Below are 16,677 nucleotides of genomic sequence, written 5' to 3'. Positions count from 1 at the left end.
AATACAGACGTTACTTCAAAAAAGAAAATAATTACGTCCTACGTGTCATGCATTTAGTCATGCATATTAACTAATGACCCTAAATTCTGCCAAGTCATTGGTTTTCCTGGCTGGCTCAGGCAACCCATTCCATGCTCTAATAGAACTAGAAGGAGTATTTGTACAAATTTGTCCTAGCATATGGGACGAGAAATGTGCCTTTATCTTTGTGTCTTCAGAGTATTTGATTAAATTTTGTTTTTGTATTTGAAGATTATGGTTCAGTGTTTTATGTATAATTGCTACTTTACTTTTGAGTGAAGAATGAAGAACATCTCGTTATCTATGATTCTCTTGTTTGAATTAGAAAGAAGGTCTGCTCTTTATAAGATAAACTAAAAATGTTAAAGCTGGTAAACTTGCCCCAGCTTCAACGGAGATTTTCCAGTCTCCAAGTACCGGCTGTGTGGACAGAGTCAGTTCTTGTGCAATCACACCATTGGTGGGAGTCACTTGAAGCCACTGTTTGATTTTGTTGGAGTCGGCATCCTAAGACAAAGATGTACATTTTATATATATAGCATTAGTCAAAGTTGGCACCATTTGAGATATTGTAAATAGGTCAAATATAATAGACCTGGACTAGGGTTTGATTATGATATTATCCGTGGACTATCTGACCATGATGTCGTCGTTAAACAGCTGCCCAAATGTTGTTGTTGTTTTTTTGCCATTGATTTTACCAACAACATTTAGGATTCTGTTTTAATATTAATGAGTGCATTTGTTAGACTATTTATTTCTTAACGGGAAATACTGCATTCCTCATTAATGTTCGGACTCGAAGACAAGTCTTATTATTCTTCTTCTTAAGACAAACATCCATGAAAAAGCTAAAAAGATTCTAGAAATAAAAAATCACCCTTTGTGTCAGGATTTTGTCAATTTACCATCATAAAAGAGATACAAGACACCAATAGCAAAGACAAACAGACACAAACATTCTTTTGTTCCCCTGGCAATCAAGATTGTCGCCGTAGCTGTTTAAAAGGTCGTTCTATCTTTTAATGACCCATTACATAAACGCACTTATGTCATGGTAAAAATCCATCATTAGTGAGGGCCCTAACGTTGGTAAAGGTACATTTCGAACCTTATTTATGGCGGCCGGATTGAAACACGTCGCAGGCCGGATCTGGCCCGCGGGCCGTATTTTGAGTATCCATGGTATAAACGATAGACATTAATGACAAGGTATGTCTTCGAGTCTTAGGATTGAGAAGGAGTGCAGTATTTCACGTGTCTACGCAGTCCTGGCTACAATCAATGCTACAACAGCTTCTAGAATGTTGAATACGACTGTTCTATAACCAAAGACAGAACTGCTGGCTTAGTGACATGGAGATTATGGCTTTGACGTTGTAGCAATGTATAAATCTTATTGAAGTTAGACTGTTGCTTACAGGGGCGGACTGGCTATATGGGCATTTGGGCAAATGGCCGGTAGGCCGGTACCCAAAAGGGCCGGTAGGACTACTGAAATAGCCGCATCGATGCCACTATGGCACACATCAAATTGGTTAAGGTTTTACAATATTCTCTTTAAAAAAAGGCCCTCTGATCGTCGTGTTTAAAAACAAATCTTTCACAGACTCTACAGTGCAATACTATTTTAATTGAACATTTTTCCCGTAATAATGTAATAGCCTTCATTTGTAGACAGTGCTACTAGTAGGCTTCACCCTTTTAGGGCCTACACACTTAGCGATTAAAAAGCAACATAAGGCCTATATTTCATATAAACATATAGAGTTCACAGTGTGCATTCATATCAGTAAAATATCAAACGTAACATAATGATTTTGAAGACAGGTAGACCTTGAAATGGATGTCCATCATATGACATAGAATTTGTGGGCCGCATTATTTAGAAAAGCCCGGGCCGATTTTGATATTCAGTCCGCCCCTGGTTGCTTAGGCTTGTCAATTTGTATTTAGCACAGTCGTACAATACGATGGTGAATTGAAAACGTTTTCGCCTCTGTCCCTTACTTTACTCGAGAAGGTTTTGGGGCTAGCATGTTATACTCTTCAGTTCGGTAATAGAATTACTCAAACCTGAAAAAAAAAAAGTTACATTCGTCGCGGTGGCTGAGTGATTAAGCGCTTGGCTTCCGAACCTGGGGTCCTGGGTTTGTATCTCGATGAAGAATGGGATTTTTAAATTTTGGGACTTTTTGGGCGCCCCTGAGCCCGCCCAACTCTACTGGGTACCTAACTTTAGTTTCGGAAAGTAAAGGAGTAGGTTATTGTGCTGGCCACATGACACCTTGCTCGTTAACCGTTGGCCAAAGAAACAGATGACCTTATCATCTGCCCTGTAGATTGCAAAGTCTGAAAGGGGAACTTTCTTTTTTTTTGTTACTTCATCTTAAGTCAACAGTTCTTTGAAAAGCATCACAATTCATCAATACTTTTATCTCATACCTTTGACCTCTGTCCCCTAACCTTTAACCCTAACCACAATGGCTGCATGCAAAACAATAAGAAACAAAGTGTAAACATGTCTCAGTAACATTTGCTTACATAAATAGAGATATCAACAGGGTCTGTGTAAGACTTCAGGTCAGAGTAGACTCCAAAAACTCTGAAGTTAACTGAAACAAATAAAAAGAAAACCAAGACAACAAAAAATGTGAAACTATGCCATTTGATTTCATTGTTTCTTTCTTTTTGCAAACAATTGTCAATTAGAGTGTAGTGTGATTTTATTTATAAAATTAGGCCGATAATTATAAGGTTAAGTTATGTGATGTAAAAAGCTTGAATTAAAAAAATTAGTGTACCTATTCAATCAAGATTGAGATTTCCTATACAATACAATCAATTTAATGCTTTATAAAAAAAAAAAAACAGAATCAATTAGTCTAATCTAGAACTAATCTAGAAATTCAGATAGTTGCGATCCAGGAGCTTTAAAAGGATTATATATTATGTTTATACTATGTCATGATGTGTTGCTTTCATTATGTGTTGCTTTCATTATGTGCTGCTATCATTATGTGTTGCTTTCATTATGTGCTGCTATCATTATGTGGTGCTTTCATTATGTGTTGCTTTCATTATGTGTTGCTTTCATTATGTGCTGCTATCATTATGTGTTGCTTTCATTATGTGTTGCTTTCATTATGTGGTGCTATCATTATGTGTTGCTTTCATTATGTGGTGCTATCATTATGTGTTGCTTTCATTATGTGCTGCTATCATTATGTGGTGCTATCATTATGTGGTGCTATCAATATGTGGTGCTATCATTATGTGGTGCTATCATTATGTGGTGCTATCATTATGTGGTGCTTTCATTATGTGTTGCTTTCATTATGTGCTGCTATCATTATGTGTTGCTTTCATTATGTGTTGCTTTCATTATGTGCTGCTATCATTATGTGTTGCTTTCATTATGTGGTGCTATCATTATGTGGTGCTATCATTATGTGATGCTATCATTATGTGGTGCTATCATTATGTGGTGCTTTCATTATGTGTTGCTTTCATTATGTGGTGCTATCATTATGTGGTGCTATCATTATGTGTTGCTTTCATTATGTGCTGCTATCATTATGTGTTGCTTTCATTATGTGTTGCTTTCATTATGTGCTGCTATCATTATGTGGTGCTATCATTATGTGGTGCTATCATTATGTGTTGCTTTCATTATGTGCTGCTATCATTATGTGGTGCTATCATTATGTGGTGCTATCAATATGTGGTGCTATCATTATGTGGTGCTATCATTATGTGTTGCTATCATTATGTGGTGATATCATTATGTGATGCTATCATTATGTGTTGCTACCATTATGTGGTGCTATCAATATGTAATGCTATCATTATGTGCTGCTCTTATTATGTGGTGCTATCATTATGTGTTGCTATCATTATGTGTTGCTACCATTAGGCGGTGCTATCAATATGTAATGCTATCATTATGTGCTGCTTTCATTATGTGGTGCTATCATTATGTGTTGCTACCATTATGTGGTGCTATCAATATGTAATGCTATCATTATGTGCTGCTTTCATTATGTGGTGCTATTATTATGTGGTGCTATCATTATGTGGTGCTATCAATATGTGATGCAATCATTATGTGGTGCTATCAATATGTGATGCTATCATTATGTGGTGCTATCAATATGTGCTGCTTTCATTATGTGGTGCTATTATTATGTGGTGCTACCATTTTGTGGTGCTATCATTATGTGGTGCTATCATTATGTGGTGCTATCATTATGTGGTGCTATCATTATGTGGTGCTATCATTATGTGGTGCTATCATTATGTGGTGCAATCATTATGTGATGCTATCATTATGTATTGCTACCATTATGTGGTGCTATCATTATGTGATGCTATCATTATGTGTTGCTATCATTATGTGGTGCTATCATTGTGTTGTGCTATCATTATGTGATGCTTTGATTATGTGCTGCTATGCTGCGGCGCCCCCATTGATAAAAACATTTTTGGCGCAACCATTAGAAGCTGGGGATCTAGAAGAGGGATTAAGGCTCCCACGGTGCGGTCGAGGTGGGGAAGGGGGTAAAAGAATGTTTTGATTAAGAAAGAAATCTTAGTCATAATTATAATATAATAAGCTCCCAAAGCCAGATCTGGGGCGATTACAAAGCGCATATTCGTGTGTTCTTCAGAAAGTCTTTCTCCTGGCGCCTCGTACAATTTTGTTTCTGTTGCCCACGATTAACGATACCAGCAACTAATGTCAGATACCCACTTAGAGCTGGGTGGACTCAGGGGCGCTCTAAAGATCTCGAAATTTAAAATCCCAGTCTTCAGTAGGATTCGAACACGGGACCCTTCTGTTCGAAAGCCAAGCGCTTTACAACTCAGCCACCGCGCCTCCCTGGATTAAAAAACTAAAATTAAAAGAAAATGTTTATCTTTATGTATGAACATCTTCATATCATTTACACAGCAATGACAGAAGAGTTATAACTAGTCTTGAAACAAGCTATTATTATAGTAACTATTTTTTAAAAATGTAATGGTCTCTTAGTAGAACTTTTAAAAAGCCATTACTTGTGTCCCCTGGTTTAAAAATAGCCATACTTGTGTCCCCTGGTTTAAAAATAGCCATACCTATGTCCCCTGGTTTAAAAATAGCCTTGTTTATCTGAATGAAGACTGAAGTTTCCTTATTGTTGTAGTTCAAGTTTTCTGACTCGTCAAAGGTCAGTCCACCACTTCCTTTTACATTCAGGGTGTAGGTGCTGCTGGGAAGGTCAGCTGGCAACTGGAAATATGGCAATACAGCGTATTTAAATAACACAACAACCATGCCCTAATTCCTGATAATGTCGTACTCTGATGCCTAAATTATTGGGTGCTTAGAGTATGTGACTATTGTGTAGGGAAGGGAGATAATATCAAAAGAAATTCGTCAAATATCTAGTTGATATACAGAATTGGACTTTCGTTTAAAAATTGAAAAAAAGAGCAGTATCCCACGTGATTACTACGTCACATCTATAATCGATACATTTTATAACTTGTATCGCTAATGATCGCAATTAAATCTGTTGTATTTAAGGCAGGGGGGTCATTTAAGTACTCTTTTCCTGTTCTTGAACTGTGCCTTTCTTTGGCTTTTGCGGTCTTAAAAGTTCTGCTTCTTTTGGAAACCAAAAGCTTCCATGTACTTACTTACTTACTTAATCCTGGGTACTCCAAGGGGAGCATAGGGCCGCAACCACACCTCTCCACCCAACTCGGTTCTGAGCAGCTTTCTTCATTATCTCCCATGTCATTCCAGTGCCCTCAGCTTCACTGATAACTGACCTCTTCCAGGTTTGCTTGGGTCTGCCCACTTTCCTCTTTCCTTGTGGGTTCCAGTCAAGTGCCTGCCTTCCATGTATTATCTTATATTATATTATAATATAGTTAATATACACTTCACTTATGGAAATGAATGGTCACCTATAAGAGTTGGGCAGGCATCGCTTTCTTAGATTGACACAATCAATTCAGGAGGTAGAAAAGCAAAATAAGGAATTGATAAAAAATATCTTTGTGATAAAAATTGAATTTCAGTGTGTCACAATCGTCCTATTTTAACAACCATGTGAGGTTGATGGAAGCCAGCCGTTGCCAAAAGCACACCCAAAAATTAAAGAGCAACTATTGCCTAAGACACTGCAGCACACCCAGAAGTTAACAGGACAGCCGAAGTCCTTAAATGCACCTACGTGTGTCTAAGTAGCGTTTCTCATTTTTTATTAGTTTTTATTTTTAAAGACGAATTTTATTGTCAACATTAGGGTTGATAAGGAGCTACAGAGAAGGCACCTTGCCCATGATGCTCTGCAGTGTCTTTTTGATGTTCAGCCTTGGAGGAAAAAAAAACGCATCCTATTCCTCAGCGCGGTCCAAAGACGAAGACGCCAATTAAAATGACCGTCCTCACTCAGTGCAGTTGACTTCTAAATAATGAAGCACGACTCTGTAGAAAGTTGCCTGTTGCATGGAAAGACTCTTAATATGGCGGATTTTGTTGGTCCCAAATGACTAAAACTTCCATTTCAAACGTCTGCAATTTCATGTTTCAAAAATGTGGTTTACTCTGAATTTAAATAAATCAAAAGGTCAAAGGTAAAAAGAAAACGAATAGTGTGGATCCCAGGACAAATTCTCCATTCATCAATTATATTTACCAATTTTACGTTTCATGATCAAGATTAAGTTTTTGTCAGCGATTCAAATTGTTTGGATTAATATATTTTTTTTTTAAATTAGCACGCTTAAACTTTCTTTTAAAGAAAACCCTAAATTTTGTCTACAGGAAGTTGTTAAACAGTGAATCAAATGAGAGAGAAATCAATTGCCTTAGGTGGAGATTATTATTTGACCAATTTTCTTTTCTTTTTATAATAAGCGATAAATGCGCGAGCCCTTTCTGCCACTAATTATGTTTCTACTTCATTACTAAACCATGAGATACCACCTGTGTGGAAGTCATCTATAATTGTACCTGTGCCAAAGGTTTCCAAACCGAAGGAAATGAATGACTATAGACCTGTTTCACTTACTTCCATTGTGTCTAAATGTTTAGAAAAATTGGTTAAAATGTTTCTTCTGAATGATCTTTGTAATAAGTTAGACCCTTTACAATTTGCTTACCAAAAGGGTAAAGGTGTAGACGATGCCATCCTAAATATTTTAAACTGTGTCTACAAACATCTGGACTTACCGAACACTTATGTAGGATTGCTCTTTATGGATTTCTCATCAGCTTTTAACACTATACAACTTCATTTACTCATTGAAAAGATGAAAGCGTTGCAGATTAGTCCATACATAATACTATGGGCTAATGAATTTTTGACCCAGAGAGCTCAGAGGGTTAGGGTAAACAATGTTATATCTAATGAACGCATAGTTAACACAGGGGCGCCCCAGGGGGCTGTAACATCGCCATTGTGGTTCATTTTGTACACCAATGATTTTCAATCCGATAGTTCTTGTTGCTCCTTCACAAAATTCGCTGATGATGCGGCTCTTCTTGCCCTGCTCTCAGAGAGCTCAGACGTAAATGAGTATTTCAAAGAACTAGAACACATTGAGGAATACTGTAAAGATAATTTTTTATTATTAAATGTAAAAAAAACCAAAGAAATGATAATCGATTTTCGTAGGGACAAGAAGGGAAATGATATTGTTTCTGTAGCTGGAGAGACTATTGAAATTGTGCAAACCTTTAAATACCTTGGTACTATCCTAGACAATAAACTAAATTTTACTGCAAATACTGATTATATCAGCAAAAAAGGGCAGCAAAGATTACGACTACTAAGAAAACTGTCCTCGTTTAATGTTAGCGAAAAGGCCTTGGCTATGTTTTATCACGCTCACATCTGCAATATTTTAAGTTTCAATATCACTGCCTGGTATGGCAATCTGAGCATTAAAAATAGGAATAAACTTTATAGAATCCTAAATGCTGCTGGCAAAATCATTGGCAAAAAACAAACCCCATTTGGTCAGTTGTTTGAGACAAACATCTATAAAAAAGCTAACAAGATCCTCGAAATAAAGAATCACCCTTTGTGTCAGGATTTTGTGATTTTACCATCACAAAAGAGATACAAGACACCGATAGCAAAGACAAACAGACACAAACACTCTTTTGTTCCCCTGGCAATCAAATCATTAAATAAGAACAATCTGGTATAAACTTTGTCACATGTAAATTATGAGTGCGTCTGGTGTGAATGTACACTTTGGTTTCTTATAGCTATAATGTTTTTTGTTTGGTGTAATGCACAAATTGTAAGACAAATTTCCTTACGGATAATAAAGATTATTATTATTATTATTATTATTATTTCTGAAAAATTAAAAGTCAAATAAGCATTTGAAAAACTTTTTGATATTATACGTAACTCAACACATTGACTTTAACTCTTTCCATCCGTTTTCTCTTTCTCTCTCTTTTCAATCTCACTCTTTATCACCGCCCTCTTTACCCTACACGTTTTCTCTCTCTCTGTCAATATAACGGCCATGTTAGTGTCCTTGTGATTTCGTTTTCTTACGTTTTTCAAATAATGATTTCGCATTTTAATAGTGACATTTCTTGCACGCAGTGTCCGACACTTAATCTTCTGGACACTGACAATGTATCGATAAATAATATTAGATTTCAATCACTGATTGTAAACTATAGCATTATGTCTCAATTCTTAAGTGTAGACATTGCTACTATGCTGCAATAACCAACTTTTAACTCTTTCTCTCCTAACTGACGATACCAACGTTGATTCCACTAGAATGTGTTAAATAATTACGGAGAGAAAGAGTTAACACGCGTAGTTTTGAAATCAGTGATTGTGGAGATTGACGTCGAAATCACTGACCTTCATATTTAGTGTACCAGGTGAACCTGTAAAACAAACAAAAACTTCAGATAAACTCGTACATACATGAAACCCTTAAGAGCAGGCCATTTTTTATCCTATATTCTAAAAGTTCACGTCTGTTGTTTTTTTTAATCAAAAAAGTTCTACAACGTTAACTGTACCACATCAAAGGAACATTTCTATGTGGACTCTGTTAAAGAGACTGCAATCACCAGAAAATTCCTCAGTGGAAACTGTTAAAGGGACTATGATTAATTTTGTTTCTCTTTTGCGAAACTCGACCCTGGCAGCGCCAGAGAATGACTACTCGTTCATTTCTAACATAATAATAATAATATACCCCATTGTTATATCAACCGAGGGGATAATAACAACTGACCTCACAGACACCTTCAAGGCCCTTAACATTCCTATGAACATCTTCGTTGCCTGTCAGAGGGCGGTACTGCTGCAGACCTGCCACATCACCAGAAAATTCCTCAGTGAAACTGTTAAAGGGACTACGATGAATTTTGTTTCTCTTTGGCGAAACTCGACCCTGGCAGCGCCAGAGAATGACTACTCGTTCATTTCTAACATAATAATAATAAATAAAAAGGTCCTTAACATTCCTAGGGGATTCTCGTTGCCTGTCGGAGGGCGGTACTACTGCAGACCTGTCACATCACCGAAAAATTCCTCAGTGGAAACTGATAAAGGGACTAGGATGAATTTTGTTTCCCTTTAACGAAACTCGACCCAGGCAGCGCCAGAGAATGAATACTCGTTCGTTTCTAACATAATAATAATGTGAAGGAGAAGAAGAATGTATAATTGTATGATCTCAATTTATTTTGAAATGTAGAACTTCCTCCGGTGACAACTTCCTATGTACATCAAAAATAAGCTGTATTTTTATGTGCATTTCTTATGATTTTTTAAAGGTGGCGCACGGTCCGCATAATGATAACGTGTTATAGAAAATTAAAAGTATGATATTATTTTAGTTGAAGGAGGGGACGATGTGGGTGTGTCACTCAGCGAGAGGTCATAGCCTGGTGTGTTCATACCCTCTGGTGTACCAACTATGCGAATGCACGTAGATCACATATCACCTTGACATTCATAATACACTGTGGGCAATGTTTGACGTGTCGAACAGGGAATCGTTTGGGTCTCGCTGTCGTGAACAAAGCCCCAGTAGATTTGACATAGAAAAAAAAAACGAAAACATTTTGTACTGTTTTTGGTTTTGTTTTAAGAGCTGACCTTCTTGAAAGACTTTCGTAGCACTGACCACTGTTGTTTGTTCACGTAAAAGGGATGCTACGACTGTGACATCACCAGTGGCGTTGAGGATGTTGACACTGAGGGACAGGTCCATGTTGGCTCGGACCTTGGAGGGTGCAACGACCACATAGGAGCTGGATAGAGTCAAGTTTTAAGTTAATAAACAAACAACAATTTTTTTTTTATATTTTCAATAAGAAAGCTGATCTAAGGGAAACAATTCCGCGCTTACAACCATATATCTTAATAAGTTAAAAGTTATTTTCCTTATTCGATATCAAACACAACAATTAACTACCAATAATTAATCAACTAATTGTTTACATTTTTTATTGATTCATGTTTTGTTAGGTAGAATAAATAATTGTTTATTTGATTTGATTAATTTCCCTTGTTGCTATCATACAAAATAATTAATGACCAGTAATCAATTAACTAATTGGTAACCTTGTTTTTTATTGTTTCATGTCTTTTCTATGCCAATAAATAATTGTTCAGATTTTTCAACTTGATCCGAGACTGGGTGTGGGAGAAATGACGTGTAAAGACCTTTTACCAGACAGACAGACAGATAGACAGTGAGTTAAAGTTTTGTACAATATTTAATATCTTTTTTTTTTTTGGGAAGGGCTTATCAATCTCCCCAGTTTTCTACAAGACTAGAATAGTATTGTGGAATATATCGTCTGCAGTTGTATTAACCTCTAACCGTTAGAATGACCTTAAAGTGCAATACCCAGAAGGAGCTGCGTAGCGGAAGTGACAACAACTAGCGAAACCTTCCATTTTTCATTACCAACTGAAATGCGCTTTGTACTTAGAGATTTAACTGGGGAGGGCTTAGGTTCAATCCCCTTCTTCTTACAGACTTTTCCACTAGGATTCTAAAAACTATAAATAGCTAGCTTTTGGGGGTTTATCTGGTGTTCAAGATAAAGGCAGTGTTGTTGTTTTTTTTAAAAGGTATATCATTTTTTGTGCATTTTTTAGCACTGCTAAATGAAATTATATAAGCGTTTCTTTTTGTAGCACTAAACCATATAAATATAGCGGAAGCATCAATAATAAGGCTCGTCTTCGAATCTTTTTTTTTTATTTTTTTTAAATAGAACTACTGTTAAGACCGTTAGCATAAAAAAAAAGTGTTTATATTGTTGCAATCATTTCTTTTAGTTTTAAATGTTATTTAGTAAGAAATAATCCGTGACTACGCAGCCCCCAGCTGCGACCTACATATTTTGCCACACCTAACGCAGGCATAAACATTGTCCGCCGGTGGTTGATTTACATTTTCTTTTCGCCGTCTACTTCTGTTTTCGGAAGCGGATTTTTTTTAAAATTTTTTTTAAGTGACCTCCAGCTGTCTCGTTTTGAAGCCGCCAGCAACCAGGTGCGCTCTTCTATGTCCATTAAAGCAAGTTAGCGCCTAATCTGGTCTTGCACTATATGACTTTAAACGTAGCCTTTTTGGAATAAATAGCGGTAATAAAGGAGACTGGACACGAAGATCAAATGGCACGCATTGACATTTAGTTGAAACTCTGAGCCAAATCCATTTTCTTTTTAAAAGTCGGCAGCAGTGAAATTAAGCGTCTTTGACATTGTTTTAGCACAGTGATGCCCAAAATACGGCCCGAGGGCCCGCGACGTGTTTCCGTCCTTCCCGTCGAAACGATTTGACGCGTAAAAAAGTTAAACTACAAATATCCCATTAACTAAGCACTAGGTCCAAATGTTACTTATAAAAATAGCTTCAGATCAATTCGTTTATTTTTTGTACCTTTTCGGTCATGTGGCCCGCGACACGAGTGTCGGAACTAAAAATGGCCCGTAGGTCAAATTAGGTTGGGCATCACTGGCTTAACATATCGTGACAATCTCCAATATTGAAGAGAAAAAAAAGTGTTTACAAAAATAAGCTCCAATAGTACTAGAAACTAGTAGCTCAAAGCAAGTTATGACAGGCTTAGACCAATAGCTATGAAACATTCATGGGGTCCACTTACTTTGTTGCACTAGAAGTAACAACAACCACCGCCAATAGAATTAATTTCCACATCTTGCTTTACCTAAACACGGGAGAAATATAGAAAAAATAAAGATTGTATTATAAACTGGTAAAGAGTATCGATTCACTAAGGGAGATAATTATCTTGAAAAAAAAATGATCTTGTTAGGGTTTTGAAAATTAACAAGTTGGTTCGCTTTTCAAATTAAACAATGTTCATTCTCATCTCCTGTACGAGTACCACCAGAAAATGCCGACCACGTCCTCCAAAACTGCTCTCTTTACCAAGAGGCCCGTATAAGACATTGGACCCAAATCACCCCAATAGAAAGAAAACTCCCTGATTTGGAAACCACTGCGCAGTTCATCTCATGTATTGGTCTAGTCATATGAACACTCCAACATAACAATGAAAACTACAAAGAAGAAGAAGAATCTCCTGTACACTGTTTCAAAACATGTTAGTTATATTTATGGTAGGACTAATTTTGGTTGGGGGGGGGGAGATATTTGACGTCATTTCGTGAGATGTTGACCATGAGTAGGCCTACCTGGAGGGGGTAAGATCCTGATCAAGAAGAGCACGTGAATCTTTCAGAAGACATTCAGCACAGCACTGTCGTTATACGCGGGGCCGGCTTTAGGCCACTGCAACCCATGCGGCCTCAGTGGCCCCGCACTTTCATTGGTCCCGCGCAAATTCTAGGTGCAAATTATTAAATTTAAAAATTATAACGTATATACTATAGCTGGACCTCCTGGAAATCTCCTGAAATTGCAAAATATACGAAAAAGTCGTGGAAATCTGAAATTATTAAAATCTCCTGAAAACTTAGTAAAACATCTCCTAAAATAGACAAAGTTGTCATTTTAGGGTGCCAATCCTACGCGCAATTTAAAAAAAAGGGGCTTAGTCAGCTTTCATTTAATAAAATTGTATTTCAAATGCATTTTGTAATACAAAATCTTAAGTTTGACATTATACTACCCAGACTGGGCCCCGCGCAATCAGTTTCGCATAGGGCCCCGCAATTGTTAGGGCGGGCCCTGGGAATACGTTCAGTGTTTTTCGTTACCAATTGTGTTTGGTTGTTATTTAACTCAGTGAAAGTACTAGGTAACTTACATTCGAGTTATCAACTTCTTTAGTATCTGCTGCATCAAGACACTAACATTATAGGGAGTCCTACCACACAACTAACGTTAGATTAGACTAATTATATTCATATTGAACTTCACCTGTTTAGTGATCGTGTAAGTTAATTAGTCTTCTTAAACAGTGAGGCAAAACTAACGTTCGTAATGATTCACTGTATATAGATCCAGGGAAGTGCACTCTCGCGTATGTTGTCAATGTGACCTGACTCACATTTTTACAAAGCTTATATCAACTCACTCTGTCCGCCTGTCTGGTAAAAAGTTTGAACATGTTTTGTTTTTGTTTTTTCTGCCATTTCCCATTCTCGGATTAAGTTAAAACTTTGCACAATCATTCATTGAACCTGACAAGACATGAATCAATAAAAAAAAAAACACAATTAATTAATTGCTGATTATTAGTTATTTTGTTTGATTTCGAAATACTTAATGAGATATGTGGATGTAAATATGGATTTAACCCCTTTGACACGTTTTTTTTCCCACTTCCCGTTCTCGGATCAAGTTGAATTTTTACTTAATTATTTATAAATCATAGTCGATGACAATACAAGACTAAAATATTAACCAATTAGTTAATCATTTAGTTCTAATTAATTAATTTTGTTTAATATAGGAGAAAGGGAAATAAGCCCCGTAATTTTCAGATAAATGGCATTAATTAGCGGTTCTTTCAATTAGATAAGCCATGTTTTTTTTTTTAATTGCTCTTTTATATAATTGAGTGACCTAGCCAACTCTGACTGCTACGGAAAAAAAATAACAGAAGCCAAAAAAAATAGTTAATTAGCTCTTATGAATGGAGATCTTCACCAGAAAGTAAACAATGATAAAGACGCTAAATTGAACCTCGCCATTTGCCAACTAAATGGCACATATTCACGGAAGAGAATTTGATTTGATTCTGCAGTGTTGCATACTTTATCAGTGCGTAGATAAAGCTTATCTGAAAACATAGCTCATCAACATTGCCTCCATCTTGTACACACGATGCACCAAAAAAAAAAGGTTAGTATTTATGGTTTTACTCCAATAATGAACAAAAATACATTCGCGTTTTTTTTTTTGTTTGTTGTTTTTACACTGAAACACGGGTCTTCACACGGCCACCGGATGTATATGCACAGTAGCCTATTGGGGGAAAAAAATGAATACGTCATCTTCAGACTTTGCTTAATGCTAATGGACCTCATTCACCAATCGTAAACAAACAACATTTAGTCACGTGGATTAGGATGGCTGCCTGGTCGTGCGGTTTGCACGCTGGACTGTCGTTCAGATTTATCGATGGTCCCGGGTTCAAACCCTGCCCGCTCCCATCCCCCGTCGTCCTGCGGGAGGTTTGGACTAGGAAGTAATTATCTTCAACTCTGAAGGAACATCCGAAACATGTAAAACATTTTACAACGTGAGCTTATTGATAAAACAACGAAATAAACTGTCACGTGACAACCCGTCATGAATTAAACATGAGATCGTAAATTATATAGAAGAGATAGAGCAGCACGTGGCTAAATGTTGTTTGTTTACGGTTGGTGAATGAGGTCCATTGGCTGAAATAACTCAACGAGCTAGGCCACAGTATAAACACAAGGAATCCTGCTCACACACCCTCGTCCCCTTTGTTCTTATATGGCGGACGGTCATCAACTTCCCTTTAAAAGGGATGCGTCATTTGATACTATGCTTCTCAGATATGTGAAGTGGTCTACCACGTTAAGGGGATGGGGTTGTGTCCATATTTATTTATTTATTTAATGAGAGACCTTAAAAGTTATAAACACGTTTTGGTTTAACTCTTTCTCTCCTAACTGACGATACCAACGTTGATTTCACCAGAATGTGGTAAATAATTACGGAGAGAAAGAGTTAAAAAGAGCCTTCACCATTTTGAGCTCATTTGATTTTGGAAAAATGTCAAGTTTTTGTGTCTATAGATTGGTCGTCACTTTGTCAATAGTTAATTAAAACGACTTTTTCATCAGTGCTATAGTTTAAAGCCTTTAGTAAAATCTTTAGTTTGAAAGTACTTAAAACTGCATCATGGGAGAAAAGCACATAATAGGCCTACCCTAAGTAAAAATAAAATTGAAACATTAACCTATCATCACTAATCACATCACCATAGATCAGGGGTTCTCAACCTGTGGGTCGCGACCCCTTTGGGGGGTCGATTGACCATTTGCCAGGGGGTCGCCTAAGACCATCGAAAATATGGATTGTTATTGTCAACCCTACAATTTTGTATTTGTGTATGGGGGGTGGGGGTCGCGGGAGAGTGGGGGATTGTAAAAAGGGGTCGCCGAGCTTAAAAGGTTGAGAACCGCTGCCATAGATATATGTAATGTCAAGACTAATGTTAGATAATAATAAGGATTTAATTTATTGAGCACTGTTTGCAAACACGATGAAGGCTCAAGGCGCTGTGATAACATTACAAACATAAACGCGAGAGCTAATTTGGCAAACTAATCTAAAAAAGTTTTGAACAGATAGGTCTTAATGTTATTCTGGAATGTAGTGAAGCATGTTGTCTGTCTGATATCAATGGGGAGTGAGTTCCAAACCTTTGGTCCGTGTACTGAAAAAACAACAACTTTTTATTGAGAAACGTGGCATCACTACAAGCGTTGAGTCCATGGAGCGCAGTGTTCTCTGAGGGACACATTGAGATCATTTCACTAGGGTACAAGGGCATCACTTTATTGTAGATGCAATATTGATAAAGTGTGGTAACCCTTTAGTCTATTCTTGCTTTCAAAGCAGGAAGCTGGAGTGTGCGCAGTGCAGTAGCAGAATCTTGTCTTGTTCTCCGTAGGACTATTCGTGCAGCGTTGTTCTGAATTCGTTGCAGCTTGGCGATTTTGACATCAGGTATACCTGCTAGCATGGCGTTACAGTAGTCAAGGCGGGAAAGTATGAATGCTACAGTTACTTTTTTTGTTGATTCCGTCGTCAAATGTGGTCAGATCTGGCCTACTCTGCGCAGCTGCAGATAAAGACCCTTGCAGACATATACATTGACATCAGGTATACCTGCTAGCATGGCGTTGCAGTAGTCAAGGCGGGAAAGTATGAATGCTACAGCTACTTTTTTTGTTGATTCCGTCATCAAATGTGGTTAGATCTGGCCTACTCTACGCATCTTCAATAAAGACCCTTGCAGACATATACATTGACATCAGGTATACCTGCTAGCATGGCGTTGCAGTAGTCAAGGCGGGAAAGTATGAATGCTACAGCTACTTTTTTTTGTTGATTCCGTCGTCAAATGTGGTTAGATCTGGCCTACTCTACGCAGCTGCAGATAAAGACCCTTGCAGACAT

General features: G+C 37.3%; 1 protein-coding gene across 3 annotated transcripts in view; it reads right to left on the bottom strand.

Annotated features, from left to right (window-relative positions):
- Positions 1-13,448, bottom strand: part of LOC106058419 (CD109 antigen-like) — a 61,460-nt gene extending 48,012 nt beyond the window's left edge. For 2 of the 3 annotated variants that reach the window (XM_056038462.1, XM_056038460.1), the window contains exons 1-7: positions 13,319-13,337; positions 12,191-12,253; positions 10,164-10,318; positions 8,913-8,938; positions 5,140-5,293; positions 2,566-2,636; positions 403-528 (exon numbers count right to left, since the gene is read on the bottom strand). In XM_056038462.1, coding sequence (XP_055894437.1) covers positions 403-528; positions 2,566-2,636; positions 5,140-5,293; positions 8,913-8,938; positions 10,164-10,318; positions 12,191-12,243 — 585 coding nt within the window. In that variant the 5' untranslated portion in view covers positions 12,244-12,253; positions 13,319-13,337. Of the gene's footprint in view, positions 1-402; positions 529-2,565; positions 2,637-5,139; positions 5,294-8,912; positions 8,939-10,163; positions 10,319-12,190; positions 12,254-13,318; positions 13,338-13,431 lie in introns of those variants that run through there. The other variant, XM_056038461.1, reaches the window with a different exon arrangement.
- Positions 13,449-16,677: the final 3,229 nt, after the last annotated feature.

Source organism: Biomphalaria glabrata, chromosome 8 (genome assembly GCF_947242115.1).
Source record: "Biomphalaria glabrata chromosome 8, xgBioGlab47.1, whole genome shotgun sequence".
Lineage (NCBI taxonomy): Eukaryota > Metazoa > Mollusca > Gastropoda > Planorbidae > Biomphalaria > Biomphalaria glabrata.
The sequence above is the reverse complement of the archived record's forward strand: the minus strand, read 5'-3'. Positions and strand labels throughout refer to the sequence as shown.